This window comes from Annulohypoxylon truncatum (assembly GCF_022578515.1).
Source record: "Annulohypoxylon truncatum strain CBS 140777 unplaced genomic scaffold F4807scaffold_50, whole genome shotgun sequence".
NCBI classification, from domain to species: Eukaryota; Fungi; Ascomycota; class Sordariomycetes; order Xylariales; family Hypoxylaceae; genus Annulohypoxylon; species Annulohypoxylon truncatum.
This window is the reverse complement of record NW_025953836.1, coordinates 75,920-95,614: the sequence shown is the minus strand read 5'-3', so window position 1 is coordinate 95,614 and position 19,695 is coordinate 75,920. Positions and strand designations below refer to the sequence as shown.

At 47.7% G+C, this 19,695-nt stretch overlaps 7 protein-coding genes and 1 non-coding gene across 8 annotated transcripts; 5 read left to right on the top strand and 3 right to left on the bottom strand.

Annotated features, from left to right (window-relative positions):
- The first annotated feature begins 1,494 nt into the window (after window positions 1-1,494).
- Window positions 1,495-2,636, top strand: F4807DRAFT_314823 (uncharacterized protein). Its single transcript, XM_047995111.1, has one exon. The coding sequence runs from the start codon at window positions 1,810-1,812 to the stop codon at window positions 2,626-2,628; it is 819 nt and encodes a 272-aa protein (XP_047849391.1). The 5' UTR covers window positions 1,495-1,809; the 3' UTR covers window positions 2,629-2,636.
- Window positions 2,637-5,034: 2,398 nt separating this feature from the next.
- F4807DRAFT_454352 (uncharacterized protein) lies at window positions 5,035-6,151 on the bottom strand (the record flags this gene model as incomplete). The annotated part of the gene is made up of 3 exons (XM_048000567.1): window positions 5,035-5,262; window positions 5,349-5,735; window positions 5,801-6,151. 3 exons carry the CDS (start codon window positions 6,149-6,151, stop codon window positions 5,035-5,037), a joined length of 966 nt encoding a protein of 321 aa, XP_047849390.1.
- Window positions 6,152-7,816: 1,665 nt separating this feature from the next.
- On the top strand, window positions 7,817-8,720 carry F4807DRAFT_465235 (NAD(P)-binding protein; the record flags this gene model as incomplete). The annotated part of the gene is made up of 3 exons (XM_048002249.1): window positions 7,817-7,892; window positions 7,948-8,348; window positions 8,412-8,720. 3 exons carry the CDS (start codon window positions 7,817-7,819, stop codon window positions 8,718-8,720), a joined length of 786 nt encoding a protein of 261 aa, XP_047849389.1.
- A 2,696-nt stretch (window positions 8,721-11,416) lies between these two features.
- Window positions 11,417-13,086, top strand: F4807DRAFT_314734 (carbonic anhydrase). Its single transcript, XM_047995110.1, has 3 exons — window positions 11,417-12,224; window positions 12,348-12,392; window positions 12,442-13,086. Exons 1-3 carry the CDS (start codon window positions 11,828-11,830, stop codon window positions 12,957-12,959), a joined length of 960 nt encoding a protein of 319 aa, XP_047849388.1. The 5' UTR covers window positions 11,417-11,827; the 3' UTR covers window positions 12,960-13,086.
- Window positions 13,087-13,694: 608 nt separating this feature from the next.
- Window positions 13,695-15,536, top strand: F4807DRAFT_471690 (ubiquitin-protein ligase molybdopterin-converting factor; the record flags this gene model as incomplete). The annotated part of the gene is made up of 3 exons (XM_048002949.1): window positions 13,695-13,865; window positions 13,930-14,800; window positions 14,854-15,536. 3 exons carry the CDS (start codon window positions 13,695-13,697, stop codon window positions 15,321-15,323), a joined length of 1,512 nt encoding a protein of 503 aa, XP_047849387.1. The 3' UTR covers window positions 15,324-15,536.
- A 531-nt stretch (window positions 15,537-16,067) lies between these two features.
- On the top strand, window positions 16,068-16,139 carry F4807DRAFT_t150. Its single transcript has one exon. It is a non-coding gene; the product is annotated as a tRNA-Glu (tRNA).
- Window positions 16,140-16,179: 40 nt separating this feature from the next.
- F4807DRAFT_314684 (NAD(P)-binding protein) lies at window positions 16,180-17,561 on the bottom strand. The gene is made up of 2 exons (XM_047995109.1): window positions 17,271-17,561; window positions 16,180-17,185 (listed from the first exon to the last, which is right to left on the bottom strand). The coding sequence occupies exons 1-2, from the start codon at window positions 17,392-17,394 to the stop codon at window positions 16,506-16,508; spliced, it is 804 nt and encodes a 267-aa protein (XP_047849386.1). The 5' UTR covers window positions 17,395-17,561; the 3' UTR covers window positions 16,180-16,505.
- A 584-nt stretch (window positions 17,562-18,145) lies between these two features.
- On the bottom strand, window positions 18,146-19,367 carry F4807DRAFT_471686 (PUA-like domain-containing protein; the record flags this gene model as incomplete). Its single annotated transcript, XM_048002948.1, has 3 exons — window positions 18,146-18,438; window positions 18,554-19,180; window positions 19,238-19,367. 3 exons carry the CDS (start codon window positions 19,365-19,367, stop codon window positions 18,317-18,319), a joined length of 879 nt encoding a protein of 292 aa, XP_047849385.1. The 3' UTR covers window positions 18,146-18,316.
- Between the last annotated feature and the right edge of the window lie 328 nt (window positions 19,368-19,695).

The following is a 19,695-nucleotide window of genomic DNA, read 5'->3' as shown; positions in this document are numbered from 1 at the left end:
GGTGTTTGCATTCGAGTTGATGTATTTACGATAGGTATGAAAACTCATAACTCATGGTGAATATAGGTAGGTACATAGGTACCTACCTACTGATCAGGATGCAATGCTTATATAAGCACCTTACATAATCCACTTTGTGCAACCTTGGAAAAGGGTAGCGGCGAGTGACTCAGGAGGCATTTGGCAACCAACACTTGCCTACTGTACAGATACATACCCATCTCAATCCCCGCGTTAATCCCGGCGGGGAAGTGCGAGTAAATTCTATTGGACTACAGCTATCACATGGCTCCAACTTCCAACGACAAACACAACGTTCTCGATGTCGACAGTCTAGGAAGAGATAGTTGTCCATCAAGACCTCGACTCGGGAATCTAACCCTGACGCCTGGATTGATGCATCGACAACTACGAACGAAAACATCTCCATGCCCCCTACTTCGCGTACATCCATCTGCAAAACAGTCTCCGTTTCACATGGAGTGGAACGAGTTGAGATCTCTAGAATTCCACTCCGTCTTTACTCACATAACTCTTTAGAAATGTTTGCGGCTCCATTCGCCGAGATTGATCTAAGCATCTTGGCTACTTAAAATTACGAACCTAATCTAATGGTAATATTATGGAAAATCCCCGTTCATAACGGGATCTCAAAGTTCTTGAAGATTACTCACGCTTGTTTGTGTGCCCTTCCAAACCATAACTGTCCCGCGAGGAACGAGCAAGTTCGAGTCTAACTTCCGGTCGCTCAGGTAATAAATCAAAGACCGGCTAGAGACTCAGTATTTCAACAGCTAGCTAGGTAGCTTTGAAATGCATCGAGAGTATTGTTCTTGAAGTCAAGTCTACAGTGGACAGCGGTCAAGTTCTTTTTGAGCCCCAATAAGGGGTCCGGCTCCGTTTTGCCTTGGCACGGGTGGCCCCGTCAAACCTCTATGGTACCATGGAATTCATGGAGATGGTCCAGCCAACACACCGGCTCTCTTCCTAGTCGCGTATCCTCAGTGGCGCACCCGACGAACCCGTCCTTTTCTAGAATCTTTAGGCAATTAGATTGGCCTTTATATCCTATTAAACAAGAAAGCCAAAATTGTAACTCGGTTCGTCCCCAACCCAGTGGAGTTTATGCTTACAGTAATTCGCCCTTAATCCGGGCTCGTTCCAACATTCCTGCATAGCAGGTCTTCTTCTCTACTGCGGAGAGGCTCTGTTGGTGTATTTCCGCGTCGATCACTAAACGCCTTCCATTTTGCCATCGCTATGCGATCATTGGCAAACCACCTGGGCAGCGAGGGAGTCATAGGAGAACTCCTGATAATTGTAAATTTCATACGAGCATTAAAGATTAAGGGATAAATGCACGACGTCACATGTTCGGCAGTCAATTTACTAGAACCTGGTGAGCCTCAACTCTTAAGCAGGACTAACGTCGATCTGCATTTTGGGGCAAGGGACTAAATCTAGGGTGGGACCAGGGTCCCATATCAACTTCCAACCTTCCGGTAGTTGATCGACACGCATGCGAAATTGCCCAGAATAGCAACATTATTGCTTCGATGGCGGTAAAGGCTTCTGCAATATTCGAGGCGGGAAACACGTGGCAAGGGGGATTAGGGGTGCTTCGAAGACTATATTAGACATCGACATCTCGCCCTTTCAGAGAGAGAAAAAATACCAACACAAACACAACCACTATCGTTTAACTCTCACTTAAGTCACTCCTTGCCAGTCGGTCCGGTCGCTCTATACCATTGAGGTTCTATCGCACAAATTTCACTCGTTTAATACAAATCTCAAGACAACGTCAACATGCATTTCCTCGCAGTCCTCACCATTGCTACTACCGCCTCTGCGGTCCCCTTCATGAACCGTAGGGACTACGGCACTGCCAACTTCTCGCCCGTCCCCTCTGTTCCCAGTGCGGCCCCTGGCACTCCTGGCAACTCTGGCAGCTCCCCCAGCGGCCCCGGTGGCAATGCTCCCGCTCCTGGCTCTTACCCAGGTGCCAGCGTCCCGGGCTCCCCAGCTGGCCCAGGCAGCGCTCCCGGCGCCCCTGGCAACAACTCTCCGGGCACTCCAGGAAACGCAGGCACCGCACCGGCTGGCGGGCCGACTGTCGTGCCGACTGGCTACGCGACTAGCCCTTCAGCTACCGCCCCGTCTAAGCCCTCGGTTGAGACCCATATCTCTAAGCCGGTTGCTCCGTCTCCCGTTACGACTTCCGTCTCCCTCCCCGAGACCACCCCCAAGCCTGCTCCCCAGCCGGCTGGTGGCTACCCCACCGGTGGTGATGTGACCGTCCCTGCCGTCCCCCACAACGGTGGCTCTGCGCCTTCCGCCTCCTCGTCGGCGCACCCCTTCCCCACTGCCCCTGGCGGATCTGCTCCCTCAGCTCCCTCAGTCGGCGTGCCCGCCGTTACCCCTCAGGCTCCTGCCGCCCCGGTTGAGTCTCACCCGGCCCCTGCTGGCCCTACTCAGCCCGCTGCTGGTGGCTACCCGTCCGCCCCGGCTGCGCCTGCCAGCCCTGCCGGCCCCAACAACGGTGGCTCCAGCCCTCACGGCTCTACCCCCGGTAGCTCCACCCCTGGCAGCTCTACCCCCGCTACCGGCGGCTACCCTACCAACTAAGCAGTCACCACCTCATCACGTGGGATACTCGGGTCTCCAAGACGAGAGCAACGCATAGCATATCAAGGGATTCCTCTTCGCACGAGTCGGAGACGCTAGGGAAAAAACCGACTTACAAGGAAAATTTGCGGGGAGGAGTCCGTTGCATGTTTGCGCGGTGCCCAATACTCCGGGGATGTTTGAGCGCGCTAAGCTGATTGGTGATATGTTTCTTGTACATAGGAGTTTTAGCATAGCCTTTTGAATGCCCACGTACGGTGTTGTGTTCGCAATTTTATTGTTTTTGTTTCTAATAGTACTCGTGATCTGTGAATATGCTGCCTACCATAAACCTAGCCTGTTTTCGTAGTATCGAGCCTGGTGTGAATGAGACCCTTGCTCTAGTATCATCCCTGTTTTACAACTACCGCCTTTTTTGAAAATTTGAGATATTGTTGGGTCCACTTTTTCCCAAGCTAAACCATTTTAGAAGATCTATATTAAGGATATTTTCCACGATAATTCCTTAAACTTTACTTAAAATAAATCTAAAAAAATATTTATTTAATTGTAACTTTAATATATTAATAATAACTTTTAAACAACTATTATTAACTTTTTAGAAAGTTTATATATAAATGTTATTATATTGTTTTGCTGGCAGAGTTATCCCTTGTGTTCTATAATTTTAGCTATAATATGTGGAAGTTACTTAAAGAAGTAAAGTAAGGGATAATTTCAAAAATCATTTTGATACTAGAATAGTAGAGCCTTAAACTATAAGCGGTAAGGCGTGCCATAATGGGCTTAGCTTGGAATAAAAATGGGCCCAACAATATCTCAAATTTTCAAAAAAAGGCGGTAGATGGCCAGTCTACATGGATTGTAGTCTATTCCCTCAAAGCGAAGTTCGAGGCACGATGGCGACTAATCCCCATTAATGGCATTAACATCAATAACCTAGGTAAACATGTTGTATAGGTATGATACGCAGAGTTCTCTTATTCAAGACAACATCTACGATATCTACGAACATGCCACCTGCCAAGCATCAGAGCCCCTCCGTAGCTACTAGCCCACCCTCAAATGGATTCATTTAGGCTTTAGGAGATATGATCGCAAGATATTACCAAGAGATCCGGAATGTAGAAAACCCCATGCGTATAAGATGCGTATAATATGTGTACGCACATGAGTGGTACATTCGTATGCAGCTAAATTTGTATGCGGGGCAATGTACCTACTTGCTAAGAGATGTGAATGAAGTGGAATTCTTCTTAATTCCACAATTGATCTGCGAAGTGCCTGACTCTGAAGCTACGGGGCCGTTTCTTGTGGATAACGTGTGTTGCTCACTTCAAATCCTGACATGAATTGGGTTTGTGGATCTCTACATGCCGCTAGAGAGGGTCGTGATGGATGGAGTTGTTCCGAGTAAACTCCGTTGCAGCTACCTACCTACCTAAACCGCATGACATCAGCCATATTGAATTAATTGAACAGGGGCTTTGTAATTACCTATCTACGCCTACCTCGGGTAATTCATTGGAGGCATATAGGGATGGTTGAGTAGAATGCTATTTTTTGACTAAAAAGGGGGCCGAGGTGCTATAAGGGGTTACTATTACTGCTCTTGCTGAAAGCCTCCTATTCCCCGATATCTTCTTCAGTTATTCTGACAACTGTAAGGCCTCCATCAAAGCAACGATTAGTTGCCCCAATCACATCAGGGACGCACCTATAATTTAAGAGACAAACATTATACTGCTGGATAACCGTTTTCCCGAAATAGAAAGTGGAAACTCGAAGTATAATGAGTTTATATCCAGCAGTTACTAACTGGATAGACATGAAATTTACTTTTATTAAGTACATCGAACATCTCGAAGTTCCATGGAAGCTTACTGACTCGTAGTTGAAAAGGATGTTATTCCTATTTCAGGGGCTGCCTTGATGACTAAGCCAAACCATTTCTACGCACCTATGTAGATGATGAATGTGTTAACTTTGTATCTCATACCTACATATATGTAGAATAGAGTACCCGCAGGTAATGAAACAAAGTAGGGTATCGCTTGACTTAGAGAATATATCCCCCACTCCCGTTTACGTAGCATCCTATGTACCAGACAAGACCCCGTAATATATCCCTAGTAGGTAACTTCGGCTCTCCAGGAGCTCTCCACCATAGTGTATGGTCCGTAGATTCATGCATAATAAAAGAACAATTAGGAGTCAGGCCACTTCTCAAATAGAGATAACATCATTTCCCCATAATGCGTCGGTTCTAGAGTAGACCATACTCCGTGAATCACCACGGGACAGATACTCAGCACATCTAGCCTCCTCAGTACCCGAACAACTTATCTCTGCCTGAGCTCTACCCGTCGTAGGCCTCATTGGCTATAAGGAACCCTCTAAAGCATATCAACGTGCGGGTGGCTGTACGAACGTCACGTTCTCGTCGAATGCACCTGGCTCCATCAGTGTGATGCCCACCTTCTTCGTGCGAGTTTCCGTCGGTACGCCGTCCGACGCGATATCAGGCCAGTACACCATCTTGGAATCTGGCACCCTCTGTTTGCAGGTTTGATTCTTTCCCGGGGTGATGATATCGCGGTAGTACGTCGTATATGTGGCGTACTGGTGGAAGACCTGTTGAGTAAGAAGAGGTAAGACGTTAGTAATGGCGTTATGGTATATGGTATGTCGATAGGGGAAACACTTCGCTGGGTACTTACTTGGCGAGGTGAGTTATGCTGGAGGTTGGCCACGCCGTTAGGAACGACGATGTTGTAGAGGGCGATGATACCCGTCTCTGCCAAGTTCTCCGCCCATAGGGTCCGCGCATAGTCGCTGACCGTCGCGTTGTCGAGAGCGTATTGCTCCGCCCATCTCTTGCTCGAGCTAAGGCCGCCTTTTCCGGAGGGCGTGACTCCGGGTACTTCAATATGCGCGTCTATCGAATGAGACATCTCATGGGCGAGGACGTAAAGACGAAAGGAATCTTCACTGATCGCGATGACGTCTCCGGCGTCCCAGGCAGCTGCTCCTGGAAGGTCTTTTGGCTTGAAGAGAATTACATGCTTGACGAATTCTCGCATTCCAAGCGGCATCCTTCCGAATGTCTGTGTTATGAGTGTCATCAGTCGCTACATATTTCTGGATATGTAAAGGAGCATAGGTTACTTACGTCGGCCATGGTGGTAGCGTTGACATGTGTGTCTTTGAGACGGCACATCACCCACGGAACATGGCAATCTTCGTAATAGACCTCAAAGACCTCAAATTCGTCTGGTCCGTGATTTTTCTCTTTTGCATGAGCCATGCAATCTGTAGGCATCTTGTTCCCAGTTAAATATTTTATATGACTTGGGGTAGGATGAAGGTTATCCATCAACCCCTTCTCGATGATACCATTGAAATCGAAAGGAGGCTGAATCGCTGGCAGCGTGTCAGGCTTGCTAGGTGCCTTGCCATCGCCATCATCTGCGGCAAAGGCCAGCAGAGGTAATAGACCTAAAATAAGGACTGAGAATCTCATGTTCAGTTTAAATATATCAATAAAAATAGTGTAATTTATAAAGTAGAATGTGTTCCTCTGAATAGAATTGAAAGTGAAATTATCACATTTGTGGTTTGTAGGATAGAAGAAGAAAAGGAAAAAGATTGAGGCCTCCAGCCCTCCAGTGTTATAATAATTCCTAGAGAAGATCTGAAGAGGAAGAGTCACTGATTCCATACCGACCTATCGTCATGTATATGTGGTTATGTCGGGATGTGGTTTGCGTGTCATTTGCTTGGAATCCTTACCATTGCCGTATACAGCTCCAAACCATGACTATTTGCGATGGCGGTCGGACATAGTCGGCTCTTTGTCCTTCTACATCTTACTGTCGTGATGAATCGATTCACTCCTGACTCGATTTTCTATCTCATAGTGCGACTTATTCCCCCTCGCTACTTCCATGACATGCTTCCTATCACGAAGGCATCATCTCGGCTTATGTATGGGATGGAAGACGAAAGGCGGTCAGTACGAGAGACTTGAATCAGCAGCGACGATGTCTGTCATGGGACATAAAGGACTGTGATAACTCTTTTCCCCTTCAAGGTGAGAAGGAGTCACTGGATTCACAGTTGGGTGACCCGTGAGATATCCTCTCTCATCCGGACGCCTGGCCGACTCAGTTCCACCTCGTTCGCTTGTTCCATTTGGTGTGGAGGCTTGTCATTGCTTTCATCCATGACATAACCCCTATCAAAGACCCTTAGCTTTGTATACAAATGAGATTGGAAGTAGGTGATGGAGTAGGTAGGTAGGTAAGTAAGTAGACACCTGATTCGGCAATGACGATGAACGTTACGAGCCGTAACTACGGAATATGATAATTGTTCCATGGTGGAAGGACCTACTGGACTCTCAAGCTGCCGTGATATATGATGTCTATTGTGGAGTATGACCATATCTCTCTGTCATCCGAATGTCTCACTTTTCCGACTCTATCACCACATATTCAGTCCGTCACTTTCGAAGTCGAGGCTTGATTCGAGTGGGAACGTGAACCCGAAACCCCGAGAGCTCTTGTCACAGTTAACTTCTCAGGGAAGCTTAGCGTAGTCCTCATGCGGACCGAGCCGAATATGATGATCATTGACACGCAGGTAAAGAGGTGTTGTTAGCCCGCATCGCTCTAGACAAGGGTGACTATGATCTGCTAACATGAATATAGGTAGACAATATATCTGTCCGTTAACTTCACTCTACAGAGTCACCGACAATTGGTGGAAGTCCAACGTCAGTGACGTTTCGCGATGCAACAAAGAGTCTAGAAACTTGCTTTCGTTTCCTTGTTACCAGGTCTCTGGGTCGGGATGTGATGGGACGCGTATGCGGTCAATTGCAGCTCTCGCAGTTTCAATACGAATACGAAAGTGTATTGGGGCTTGTTATGCGATTCTAGGGAGGAGTTGGTGGAAGGGTGGGTAAAAAACTAGGGATTGCAATACGAATACGTAATTGGCCTCGAACGTCCCAACCTACATAACTAGCATATAAAGTCTGTCGAAGAGCTTACCTATATCTCGTCTCTTAGTATCTGCAAGTTCAAAATTGAGCGAGTGTTTGTGGGGCGACTATTAATTCTTATCTCGAGCACGAAAAACTGTACGTGAGCTTACAGCCTTTACCCAGACGCTCGAACGAAACATGGCAGACAAACTGCAAGGAACAACCGTCCTCGTCACCGGCGGAGCGGGCGGTTTGGGTAAGGTGATAGCGACAGGTATGTGCTGGACGCACCATAAGCGCCGTAAAATACAGGGCTTACGTGGTGCTAGCTTATTTAAACGAGGGCGCCAACGTAGTCGTCTGTGATATCAACGAAGAGAGATTGCAACAGGTTCGGGGGGAGTTGGAATCGATAGGACGCTTCCTTGCCGTGAACACTGATATCACGGACGAATTTGCAGTAAATAAACTCGTGGATACCACCGTAACTAAGTTCGGTCGCCTGGATATTGTCGTCAGCAATGCTGGCATGACGGATAAATTCGACCCCGTGGGTTCGTTGAGCAAGGAACACTGGGACAGGATTATCAATCTCAACTTGACGGGTTCGTTTCTGATCTTTAAGGCTGCCGTGAACGCCATGCAGAAACAATCGCCGTCCGGAGGTACCATTATCCAGATCGGGTCGACGGCCAGTTGGCACGGAACGGCAGCAGGAGCAGCATACACAGTGAGTTGTTATACTCCTCACCCTTGAAACCAGCGAGTCATGTTACCAACAGCTATCTTCCAGGCTAGCAAGCATGGCGTAGCCGCCCTCGTAAAAAACACAGCAGGATTCTACGAGGGAAAGGGCATCTACTCCATAGGGCTTAGTATCGGTGCTATGATCGACACCAACATACAGGACGGGTTCAAGGTGCTAGGCGGATTCAATACGGAGGCATACGCACTGAGCATCTCGGCCAACTTCGAGCCCGAGAGACAAGCCGTCCAACTCAAAGACGTCGCAAAGTACTGCGTGTTTTTGGCTGATCGAGATATCGCAGCCACGGCGAATGGAACGATGATTACCTTTAACAAGAACCACCCGAGAGCGTGATTATCGATTGCGAGAGGGTATTGATTGGGTGCGGTTGAAGAAGTAACCGCTGTTGGAGCCGTTAGGCTGTTGCGTTGAACTTTTGCCGCTGGGAATCGGAGGGATGCCTGCTTGCAGATTTAAAAGTTGAAATAAGAGGCATCGTTAGTATAATAGCGGAGTTCATGTATCAACAATATCTCAGAGCCATAGTGTGATAATGAATGTCCCTGGGGCCTCACGCGAAGCGTGTTTCACTGCTCGGGTTAGCCGAGTCCCTTTACAATCAACGAGCTCTTCGTGGTACATGGTATGCTGACTTCAAGTTTAGAACATAGGAACCTATGTACCTGGATAACCTTAGATTGCAATCTGCCATTGGCCTAGGTAGCGAGCGACAGAGTTGAAACTGGAACAGTTCCGTAGAATAACGAGTTGGGCGGGCTGACTGCCTCTGTATCTGTCACTCCGTGCCTGTTGGAGAACTCCGTATTTGCGGGTCCGTTAGCACTGTCTCGGCCGAATGGTGTGGATAACGGTCTGTCTTGTCATGAGCAAATTCCAGTGTCATGGGTCAATAGGTTTCTACCCCGACGTTGCCGCACCTTATCTGTTATTATAACGAGATAAGTCCAAGAGATGCAAACTCCTAAACGGGATTTTCCGATGACAACCGGGCAGCATATCGAAGTTTCGCGGTGTCAGTATTGCACTTGAGATACCATGCAATCGGTACGCTCCTTGCTTATGGTAGCGAGATAGTGATACGGAGTTGGAGAAACCTTGACATTACAATGTGTAATATATATTTTCACATTGGAATTCATCGGTGACGGTCTTGGTGATCCTTCAAAGCCCCTAAGGCTAAGCTGCTAAGTTGAAGCCGAAGGTCTTGGCTGGCTGACAGCGAGGCTGAGCAATAAGAAGGCTTAGTATCGGTGTGAATAGGCGCTAATAGAAGGGAGTATGCAATACGATGAAGTCGAAGATCAACACATGGGCAATCTAAATTAGTCCCGACGTTTCGGTGATAGAATCGAGTCAAGGGGGGACGTACCAAGGCCCCGTTATGAATCTACACGAAAGAAGGAACAACTAAACGAAAAGAAGAAAGATTAAGTCACAGAATACAGAATTGATCTTTACCTACTAGGTAGTCTGCCATGCCGATTTTGATAAGCAAGTCCGTATGATATCGAGCTCAGTAAGTAAGAAGGTAATAAATATCGATCAGATCATCGAGATCTCGCTAACGAGTCGTAACGTTTACTAGAACATCGATCTAGCAGTTTTTTGATGGAGCCCGCCGGAGTTCAAAACTGATACATCAGACGAATGCGCTGGAGTTTACCAACGTTGATCCCGCCGTTGATCCCTCAATTTAAGGATTGTCAGTTGGATTGATACTGGGTTGTGTAGATGCTGTAAAAATTATCGGTTCGTTTGATGTTCGTGAGTTGAGACGAAAAAAGCGCCCTGGATCGTGCTAAACAAATGATACCCTGCTTAGGGCATCCCTGTAGCACTCCGGGGGAGGGTTCTTGTAAGGGTCTAGAACCAGGCAGCTTCTCGAATCTGGAGAGAATGCGGATATTTCATTGGCTCCCAAGGACGGGTGCTGCCGAACCACTTTGATGGGTATTTGATGATGAAAGACGAAAGAAAAGAAAGCCGTCGTCGATATTGATGCTGGTGATAAGTGCGTTAGTTCGACATAGTCTTCAAATGTTCCGGCTTTATGGGAAATTTCGGAGATCCATATTGTATACATTTTGTTTGATGGAATTTACTTAGGTAGGTATGTATATACATACAGGCACCTAACTTACCTAAATACCTGGACGTTAATGCTCCAACTAAACGACGTACTAATGAGCCAAGAACACCAAGCATCTCCAAGGGGGCAGAATGGGCTGACAAGTCTGCCAGAAAAGGTATTGCGAATCAAGCTTCCTGTTCGGCTGCAACTTACTATATGGTAGTAGTAGTCAAGCGTCGGACAATGCATCTGACCCTTCTTATTTGGAATGAGGACAATGCTAATGTTGGATTGATAATTCGAGCGTAGCTATCTGTTGCAGTTGGCTCTAACTCTTCCAATAGAGAAAATACGGGGAGCAACGGCTACTGCTCTTTCTGCTCGATGTGTTCCAGTCACAATTCCGGGATGCTCCGAGCATTCTAAGATTTAATGCCCCGATAGCCTCTTTGCTAGGCACTCCCAGGAAACGGACTTTTTCGACGCTAATTTTTAGCAGTAGGTACCTAATACCGGGTGTTCCCTTCAAATTTAGCCAGGTACGCATCCGAGGACCTTCATGCGCCAGTGCTTACGTGACTGGGACCCCCGAAGAATTTGCCTGTGTCAATGTACGTATCTCTTGCTCTGCAGTCATTCGATAACCTGTATCGAAACATCGGCCAAGAGAGACGGGCACCAACCATCACTTTCGCTTCTCCTCTCCAAGAGGAATAAGTATCGAGAAGCTTCACTTGGCGACATCTCCTTATTACCCGTGTGACAGATTTGCTGAAGTAAAACCGCCTAATCCTTCATTGACACATTGGCCTACTTGGCTACTTCATGTCGTCGTTGATGCAGGCGAGTACTCTAGGGTCGATATCACCAAGAAACCTCGTTTTTTCCTACTGGGATCTTGATAGTGTTTTCCTTGGCCTGAAGAAACCTAACTTCACGTGGTAGGTAACCCCAAAGCGCCTTAAACTAGGAGATTGGATAGATCTCCGTGACTTCGATGCCCACGTGTGTTATTTTGCGCCCGTAGCTTATGAGGTCGCAATGCCAATACTGCTTACCCCTTCGAGGCTTGAAGTTTTGGCCAAGAAGAGCTACGCAATCTTGGTTCCACGACATCTGGCACAGGAATCGTATATAATGCCGGCGCTGCTCATCATCTGTCTTAGACAAGTGGCTGAGCTAGGAATTTGTGTCTTGGTGCTCTTTATAATACTTGTTTTCTTTCGTTTCTTTGGTATAGATCCTCGTCGTACGCTCCTGGGAGCCGGCTACCCCATCGCTATATTTAAATTCTTTCATTTTCTCCTTCGCTTCACGTTCTCGACATTTGCGTGCTTGTTGATGTCTCTATCTGTTGTGTTTAGTAAAGATGTCTTCGGCCTTTTCTCGCCTCTTTCTCCTAGCCACGTCTGTGACGTCGGCGATGGCATCTTGCGGTTCATTAACGCACCTCTTTCCAAGAGCTGAAGGAGAAGAGGTACCGATCTCCACGTTTGGTTATACTGGCGCAATAGGTCCCGTTCTATGGACTCAGTTAAACACCACCGCCAATGGGCTTTGCTCCACCGGCTCCAACCAATCGCCTATTGACATGGTGGAGGGGCAATTCCAACTTATCCCGGCATCTGACACCGAGTTGACTATTCCAGATGTTCCTGAGGGCGCCACGTTCGAAAATCTCGGTTCCACAGTCGAGGTAGTTATGAAAGGCTTGGGTGGGACTTTCGTTTTGGAAAATAATAACTTCACGTTGCAACAATTTCACTGTGAGTGTCATCGAAAGCCTTATCTTTGGTCGAAAAGAGTTTAACTCTCAAGATCCAAGCTCAAGCCCCTAAGTATTCGCCGGACGTATCAATAGGAGAAAATGCTAACTCCAGATGATATAGTCCATCACCCTAGCGAGCACATCGACAATGGCGTCAGCCTTCCGAGTAAGTGAACGTTGTCTTGTTTCATCCACGCCACCGCTAACATGCTTAGTGGAAATGCATCTAGTATTCAGCTCGGAAACCGGCAACATAGCGGTCATCGGCGTCTATGTTGATTTGGTAGACAGCCCCCAGAATGTGTCTGAGGCCCGCCTAACACGTCGACAAACGCCGTCGACCTTACTCGAAACGATTTTTGGTTCCGTTGGGGAAATCGCCACTCCCGGTACTAGCACAACGACCAAGCCATTGGTTATGTCAGAATTGGTCGATACATTGAAGACGGGAAGCTTTCAGAGATACGCCGGCTCTCTCACGACACCTCCCTGCTCTGAGGGTGTCGCATGGTCTGTGTCAACCGAAAAGCTTATGTTATCCCGAGCTACATTCCAGGCGGCGCGAGATGTCATTGGGTTTAACTCTCGTTTCCCTCAAAACGCCCTTGGTGACGAGAACGTCCTTGCACTCGCCTTTAGCGGAGCGGCTGCAGGAGCTCCAGCAACAGGGCAAGCAGCAAATACTACCGCTGCACATAGACGACGGGTGGCACGACGTACGAGAACCCAATAAAGCAGACGTTGTCAACTACCATTAGGTCCGGCGAAACTGAGACTGAGACTAGACAACCGAGACGTGAACTGGACTTGGACTGGTCTCTACTTAAGAGTCTCTCAGTTTGAAGCCCACGCATGTTAGATAAGCTTCCCTTCCCATTAATAGCGCTGTTGGTTCCGAAATATGCGCATATGGGAATATGAGGAATTTAATTGAATGAGAGATGAGAAGAGACGGAGAATGCTAGTCATCTTCCTTGGTTTGGATAACTATTCTTGTATTTTAATAAGTATTTTCGTATGGTTCATAAATATGAAAATGGATTCCTCCTTCTCTAAGAGAAACGGAACGAGATGAGAGATAATGTTACCGGTAAGTTGATTTGATGTTATGTTAAGCTCAAACCAAGATATCTTGCCTCGATATTCTGCGGATAAACTGTCTTGGTAGCGCTTGGCTGCTTCTCAGCTCGAGCCTGTGCACACTGAGGTCCACTATTGAACCATAATTGCGATTAGTGCGGCGTATACCCCACTAAAATTTCGTTAGCGAGGGGGGATTCCCATCGTGCCTGGCAAAATAATTTGCATATGACGTGCTGTTCTTGTTAAAAATTGTAGATTATTGTGTAGACTGCCGGCAGGTGTTTCTTAGTTTCCTAGGGAGGCACCTGTCTGCCCATATATAAACCAGGTATTTCTTTCTCTTAACCTTTCCAAATAGCTATATAATGCTAGGATACGCATAGCAATGGCTTCATTATCGAACTCAAAAATACAGCTTGCCGCTACTGCTCTCGCATCCGGCGCTGTCGTCGCAGGCGCAATTTTAGGATACCAACGCCTGCAGAGGGAAGAGCGGGCCAATCAGCTGAAAGGCTCGATACCTTCATTACTAGACGAAGGCGAAGCTATACGAAGGGTGAGTAACCTTATGGTATACTACTACTCGATTGGTCTCTGGAACAATTGCTGATTAGAGGCAGCTTAACAGCTTTGGTGGTGCAAAGGCCGATAAGGAAGACCTCCGAAACGAGTTACTGGCACGGCGCGCGCAGGCTGGCGATTACGATGACGAATTGATACTCGAACAGCTCGCACGTAACCGCGTCTTTCTGACACCGGACGGACTCGACAAATTGCGCAATGCGTTCGTGATCGTCGTCGGATGTGGAGGCGTGGGATCGCATTGCACGGCCGCATTAGCACGATCGGGAGTCTCCAAAATCCGCTTGATAGACTTTGACCAGGTCACGCTGAGCTCCCTCAATCGACATGCAGTCGCTACGTTGGCCGATGTGGGTAGTCCGAAGGTGCAATGCCTTCAGCGACGGTTGTTGGCTATCACTCCATGGGTACGTTTTGATCTGCGACAGGAGAAGTTTTGGGACCAAGCAGCGGGTAGGCTATTAGAGTCGTGGGGCGAGAACGGACAGAGACCTGATTACGTCGTGGACGCTATCGACAATATCGACACTAAAGTCGCGTTGCTGAAATACTGCCACGACCACAACTTGCCGGTAATATCATCCATGGGCGCAGGATGTAAGAGTGATCCTACTCGAATTATGGTCGGCGACATAGGATCTAGTACCGATGATGGACTGTCAAGATCTACTCGTCGACGTCTGAAGCTTCTGGGAGTTACCAAGGGAATACCGACCGTATACTCGACGGAGAAGACCGGCGAGGGCAAAGCCGAATTGCTTCCACTTCCAGAGGACGAATTCCAGAAGGGTAAAGTGGGTGATCTAGGAGTCCTGCCAGATTTCCGAGTGCGGATACTACCGGTCTTGGGAACAATGCCGGCAGTATTTGGATATACCGTAGCAAACCACGTCATACTCTCTGTCACTGGTAGAGGCCCCTTTTACTTCCGTATTTTTAGCTATTGACTAATTCTAATATAGGATATCCTCACGACTACCTCCCGGCGAAGGGCCGGGAGAAGATGTATGAAAGCCTCCTCGCCGCGGTTCAGGGAGGAGAGGAGAAGGTACTCCGACACATGACAGGTGGCGACGCAAGCGTTACACTGGGTCTGAAAGTGCCTATCACGAGTGCGGATACTGCATTCCTTGTCGAAGATATCTTCAAAGGTCGCAGCGCCATCACCGGACTCACCACGCGATTGACTCTGGTAAGATGGCGGAAGCCGACGAGTTCCATTCTAGTAAGGATCGGAGAGGGCTCCGATGAGCAGAAGTCGTCTAACATTAGACTTTCGGATCTCGTCTGTATAACCAAGGAAGAGGCTATACGACATGATAAAGAGATACTCCGAGGAGACAAGACACCAGAAGAAGTGTACGACTTGGCTACAGTAGAGAAGGTCGAGGAGCTGCTTAAAGATACTGCGAAGTACGAGAAATACAGATAATTCGATTCTGCTACTGCGTATCCTCAAAATCTCTGTTGGTTTCAATTCCAACTTCTAAAGTATAACACTTAAGGAATTAAATGGGTCCCCGAGGTTACTCCTGGAACTACTGGTAATATATTCCTCATAGCCAAGTCTCGGTCTACCTACAGCGCTAGCGTAGCAAGACACTTCGCAGCGCGCCCTCTTTCTTGCTAAGAAATGAGATTACGAATTGAACAATCTGTGTATCTTTACGTGTCTAATAAGACATCTAGAGACCCAAAATAGCAACCTTGAAAATAACATCTCCCATACTTATAAGTGCAACGACGTTTGTTTTGGATATATTCTCAGCGTATTCTCCCAGCACTCAAATGATTATGCTAGATCTACTAACGTACATGCACGGAAGAGAAAAAAAACTCATGTGCATCTTCTACTTCTTAATACATACGGGGTTTCAATGGAAATCGGCAATCTTCTTTCCTTTTCTCTGGCGCTGATAATCTGGAGTTTGTTACGTCAATGAGGATTCATCTTTGCCTAAAAGACTTCAATCCAAAGGAATGATCACGTACTAAATTCTTCCCGAATTCTACCGTAATTTCGCCGACTTAGCTATCCCTTCATTACCTAATCCGAGGTCAACACGCGTGTAAGCTTCCTAAATAAGCCAACCAAGGGATTGATTTTTCTTGGCCCGTTTACTCTGCCACAAACCCACTATATAAGACATATTTCCGAGTCAAAATACATCAGTGATCCGATATAGTGTAACGGCTAACATACCTCGTTTTCACCGAGGAGCTCGGGGTTCGATTCCCCGTATCGGAGTTATCTTTTGCATTTTTTGGCCCATCTAACGGTTTCCTCTCATTGTATTACTCTTTTTCTCTGATTTAGTTCTGTTATTTTGACAATTTCAAGTTAAGGTTTCGTTCTTTTACTTGAGAGCTCTTGCCATTTCGTTCTCAAACTTCCTACTCTGAACTACCCCTTATTCAAGACTCTACATGTAAGGACTATCTAGAAATATGCGCGTATTACAGGTACGCATTTGAACAATTCCTATACGTCGGAAAACCCCTTTCGTGATAGTTACTTTTTTGACAAGATAATCATTCCTATCATCCCCTATCTCACTATTTATTCCCAACCTTCAAGAACATATACGTAGGTACGTAGCACTGCATAGCCCCCTCAAAGCAAATTCGCACCACTCCTAGTCTTCACCACCTCTCCCGTCGCATTGCGGTCCCGCATCAAGTACAAATACGCCTCCGCAACATCCTCCACGGCTCCCACCGCACCCGTCGGCAGCTTCTCATCCCACGCCTTAAAAGCAGCAGCCTTCTGCTCCGCCGTCATGCCGCCCGTCTCCCAGAACCCGGTGTCCACAGGCCCCGGCTCGACGGAATTAACGCGGATGGGCTTGAGGTCAAGGGCGAGGTTTCGCGCGAGCCCATTGAGGCCCGCCGCCATGAACGCCGTCACGCTCCACCCCGGGTTCGGCTTCTCCGCCACCCCGCCCGTGCTCAGCGTCACGCTCGACGCCGTCGTCCGCGCCAGGTGCCGCTGCGCCACCTTCCCCAGGAGCGCGGGCAGCTCGAGCCGCATGCGCGCCGCGTGTCGGATCTTCTCGAGCGTGATGTCTTGAGGCGCGAGCGCGAGCACCGGGTCGCCTGCCGTCAGCACGACGTGGTCGACGGCCTTGCCGTGCGCTGCTTTCGCTTGCGTGAAGATGTTGTCGAGGTCTGCTTCTACGTTGTCCGTGGCGAGGTTGCACGATAGACCGATGACGGAGGCGGAGGGGTACAAGGCTTTGAGCTGCGCGACGGTTTTGTCGGCGCTTTGCATTTTGGGTGGGAGGTTGGGTCTGTCTGTTTGGAATTGGTTATTACGTGATTTACAGTAGGTATGAGTATGTAGGTGAGTATGGTGGATTCTTGAGAGGTAAGTACTTACAAGAACCGACGATGGTCACGACGGCTTGAGACTCGATCGCGCCTTCAGCGACCCCGCGACCGATGCCCTGCGAACCTCCGATGACGAGCACGTGCTTGCCAGCGAGCTTGTTGAACTTGGCCATCGTAGTGGTGTTAATGTGGTTGCTTTGGTAAGTATAGGAATACTTAGTTTGGATTTTCTAAGATATTGAGTTTTCAGTGAGTATCGACTTGTCTAAGACACTGTTCACTCGTTAATGTCGTCTTGCCGATAGGCGCTCTATCTATCTACCGCCACCAGACACGGTCGTGTTTCCTCCCCTCCCCTCCAACTACAACAATGTGATTAAGCTCAAGATGCATCACAAAATCTCATGTAAGCTTAAAGTTGTTCTGCCCGTCAAAGTCCGGATAACTCCTCCAACACGGTCGAATTTTCTGTCATATCACGCAGCAACAGTCTCAAAACATGATTATTCAGCAGGGAATAAACGAACTATGTGCTTCACTGGAGCAAGTCTTCGACCAGTGACTAGAAGGTGCAATACTGTTCACCCGACCCCGCGGGCTAGACCCTGGATATAGTGGTGTTCTTAGTATAATCAAGGTTTCACTGATCGCGGAGTTGGCGGGCTTAACGGGCCTTGTCGGAAACGGTGATAAGAACCGGGATGAGGTCTGGAGTTGCCTTTTTGAGCTTTTATGGTGATGTATGATTCGCATTCCGGTCTAAACTCGAACTACCAATGTGGCACAGTGCATTGGAAATCAACGGGTTGGGTTATTAATCATGAATTTGGTCCGCCGTTGCGGCGACCTTGAATGCTACACTAACAGCTATCTGTTACATTGACAAATCTGTAGTGGCCCAGGTTAGAAGTGAGCTAATACATCGCAGGAAGCCCTCTCTCAGATGAATGTAGGTATATAGGTATGACCTTTCTGACCCTGAAGCTTTTGCGAATTTAGCCCTCAGCTCGACGTGTGCAGCGCGTGCGACATGCTCTCACAAATAGACGGCCTCGACAATTCCGCTACAAAGTCGATTGACCCATCTTCACTTCACTATCCTCGTTGGAACTCCGCTAGGTCCCGCTTCTCTTGTGCCGTTGGTGAAGTACGGCGTAGTGTCTCTAAGGGAGTCTGATTCGGCTCTCGATGAAGGACGAACTGTTCGTACAATCCACCTATACAAAGGATTAGTATTGGAACATAACTGTTATATTGCTTTCGCAATATATAACTACGTTAAAGACTAGGTCTCTTATGTGGAAGGTTTCGGTAGATAAAGGGGGTACTCACCTTTACTATTGACGCGTTCTCTCAACGCGACAATTCGGTATAATCCATCATACCGGAGACCACACTCGGGTGCCCAATGATTTCCCGAGCGCGCTTTACCTGATCGTAACACACGCACAGGACGTCTTGTGTTCAGCGATGCCTTCAGAGCTTTGGTGTTTGCGGTGGATGGTGCTGGTCGCGTTGGATCCAGGTTGCTATGGCTATTTGAGCCGGAATAGAAGAGGACGTCTCCTTGATCCTCATCGAGGTCTGCATAGTTGTCTGAGACCACGATAGAATAGGCACCGGCACCAACGTTGCCGCATATGCCCGCCATACTTGATCCGTGAGCGCCACGTTGAAGTGCAACCAGTCTATTGGCGAACCAGGTGCCCACTGCGATGTTGTTGTGCCCATGTATTTTTGATGGTTTCTTAGGGACGTTAGGGTCCAAGCGGTAAGTTTTGCGCCCTGTGGCGCCACGGAGGACCATAATCCCATGCAGGATTCCGCCCTCTCTAAATATGGGCGAGATGGCCTCATCCTGAGCAACTGGTACCTCGTTGGACGTAGAATCTACCACTGCCTCTGGTAGATTTCTGACATTAGCGACAGTCGCATCGGCGACAGCTTCATCAGCATTGGCTTCGTGGGTGTTAGCTCCGTCGGTGATATTATTGGTTCCTCGGTCATCTAACTCACCTTCATAGCCATTCATTAATGGCTCAATTGCACCAGGAGCATTGGGGACTTGCTGAGATCTCCAGTGTAAAACGAAGGGCATACTAGTCATTCGCCGAATGTCTGCATTCAGTTCAAACTGCGGAGACATGATGAATCTTTCAGCACTGAATAAATGCCTAGTACTACCTTCAAATGATATATGCCTTGGCAGTATAATTATCTTCCTACTCTTCAAGCTTCGGAGTAAATGTTTTCATAAGTTGAACTTGTTAAGATTTGTTCGACTAAGGGTATCGTTTATTCGAGTTGAAATAGAGGTAGGTGGTAAAGTACAAAAGCGTCTCCAGAGCAAGCAGGGTGAGTTGATTATGAGATAAGTAAGTCTTATTTTAGAATAAGTAACTTGAGATGTAGACAGGTAGGTGAGTGGGCAAGTAGGTAGGAACGATAGTCAACATGAGACGATAGAAACCAAT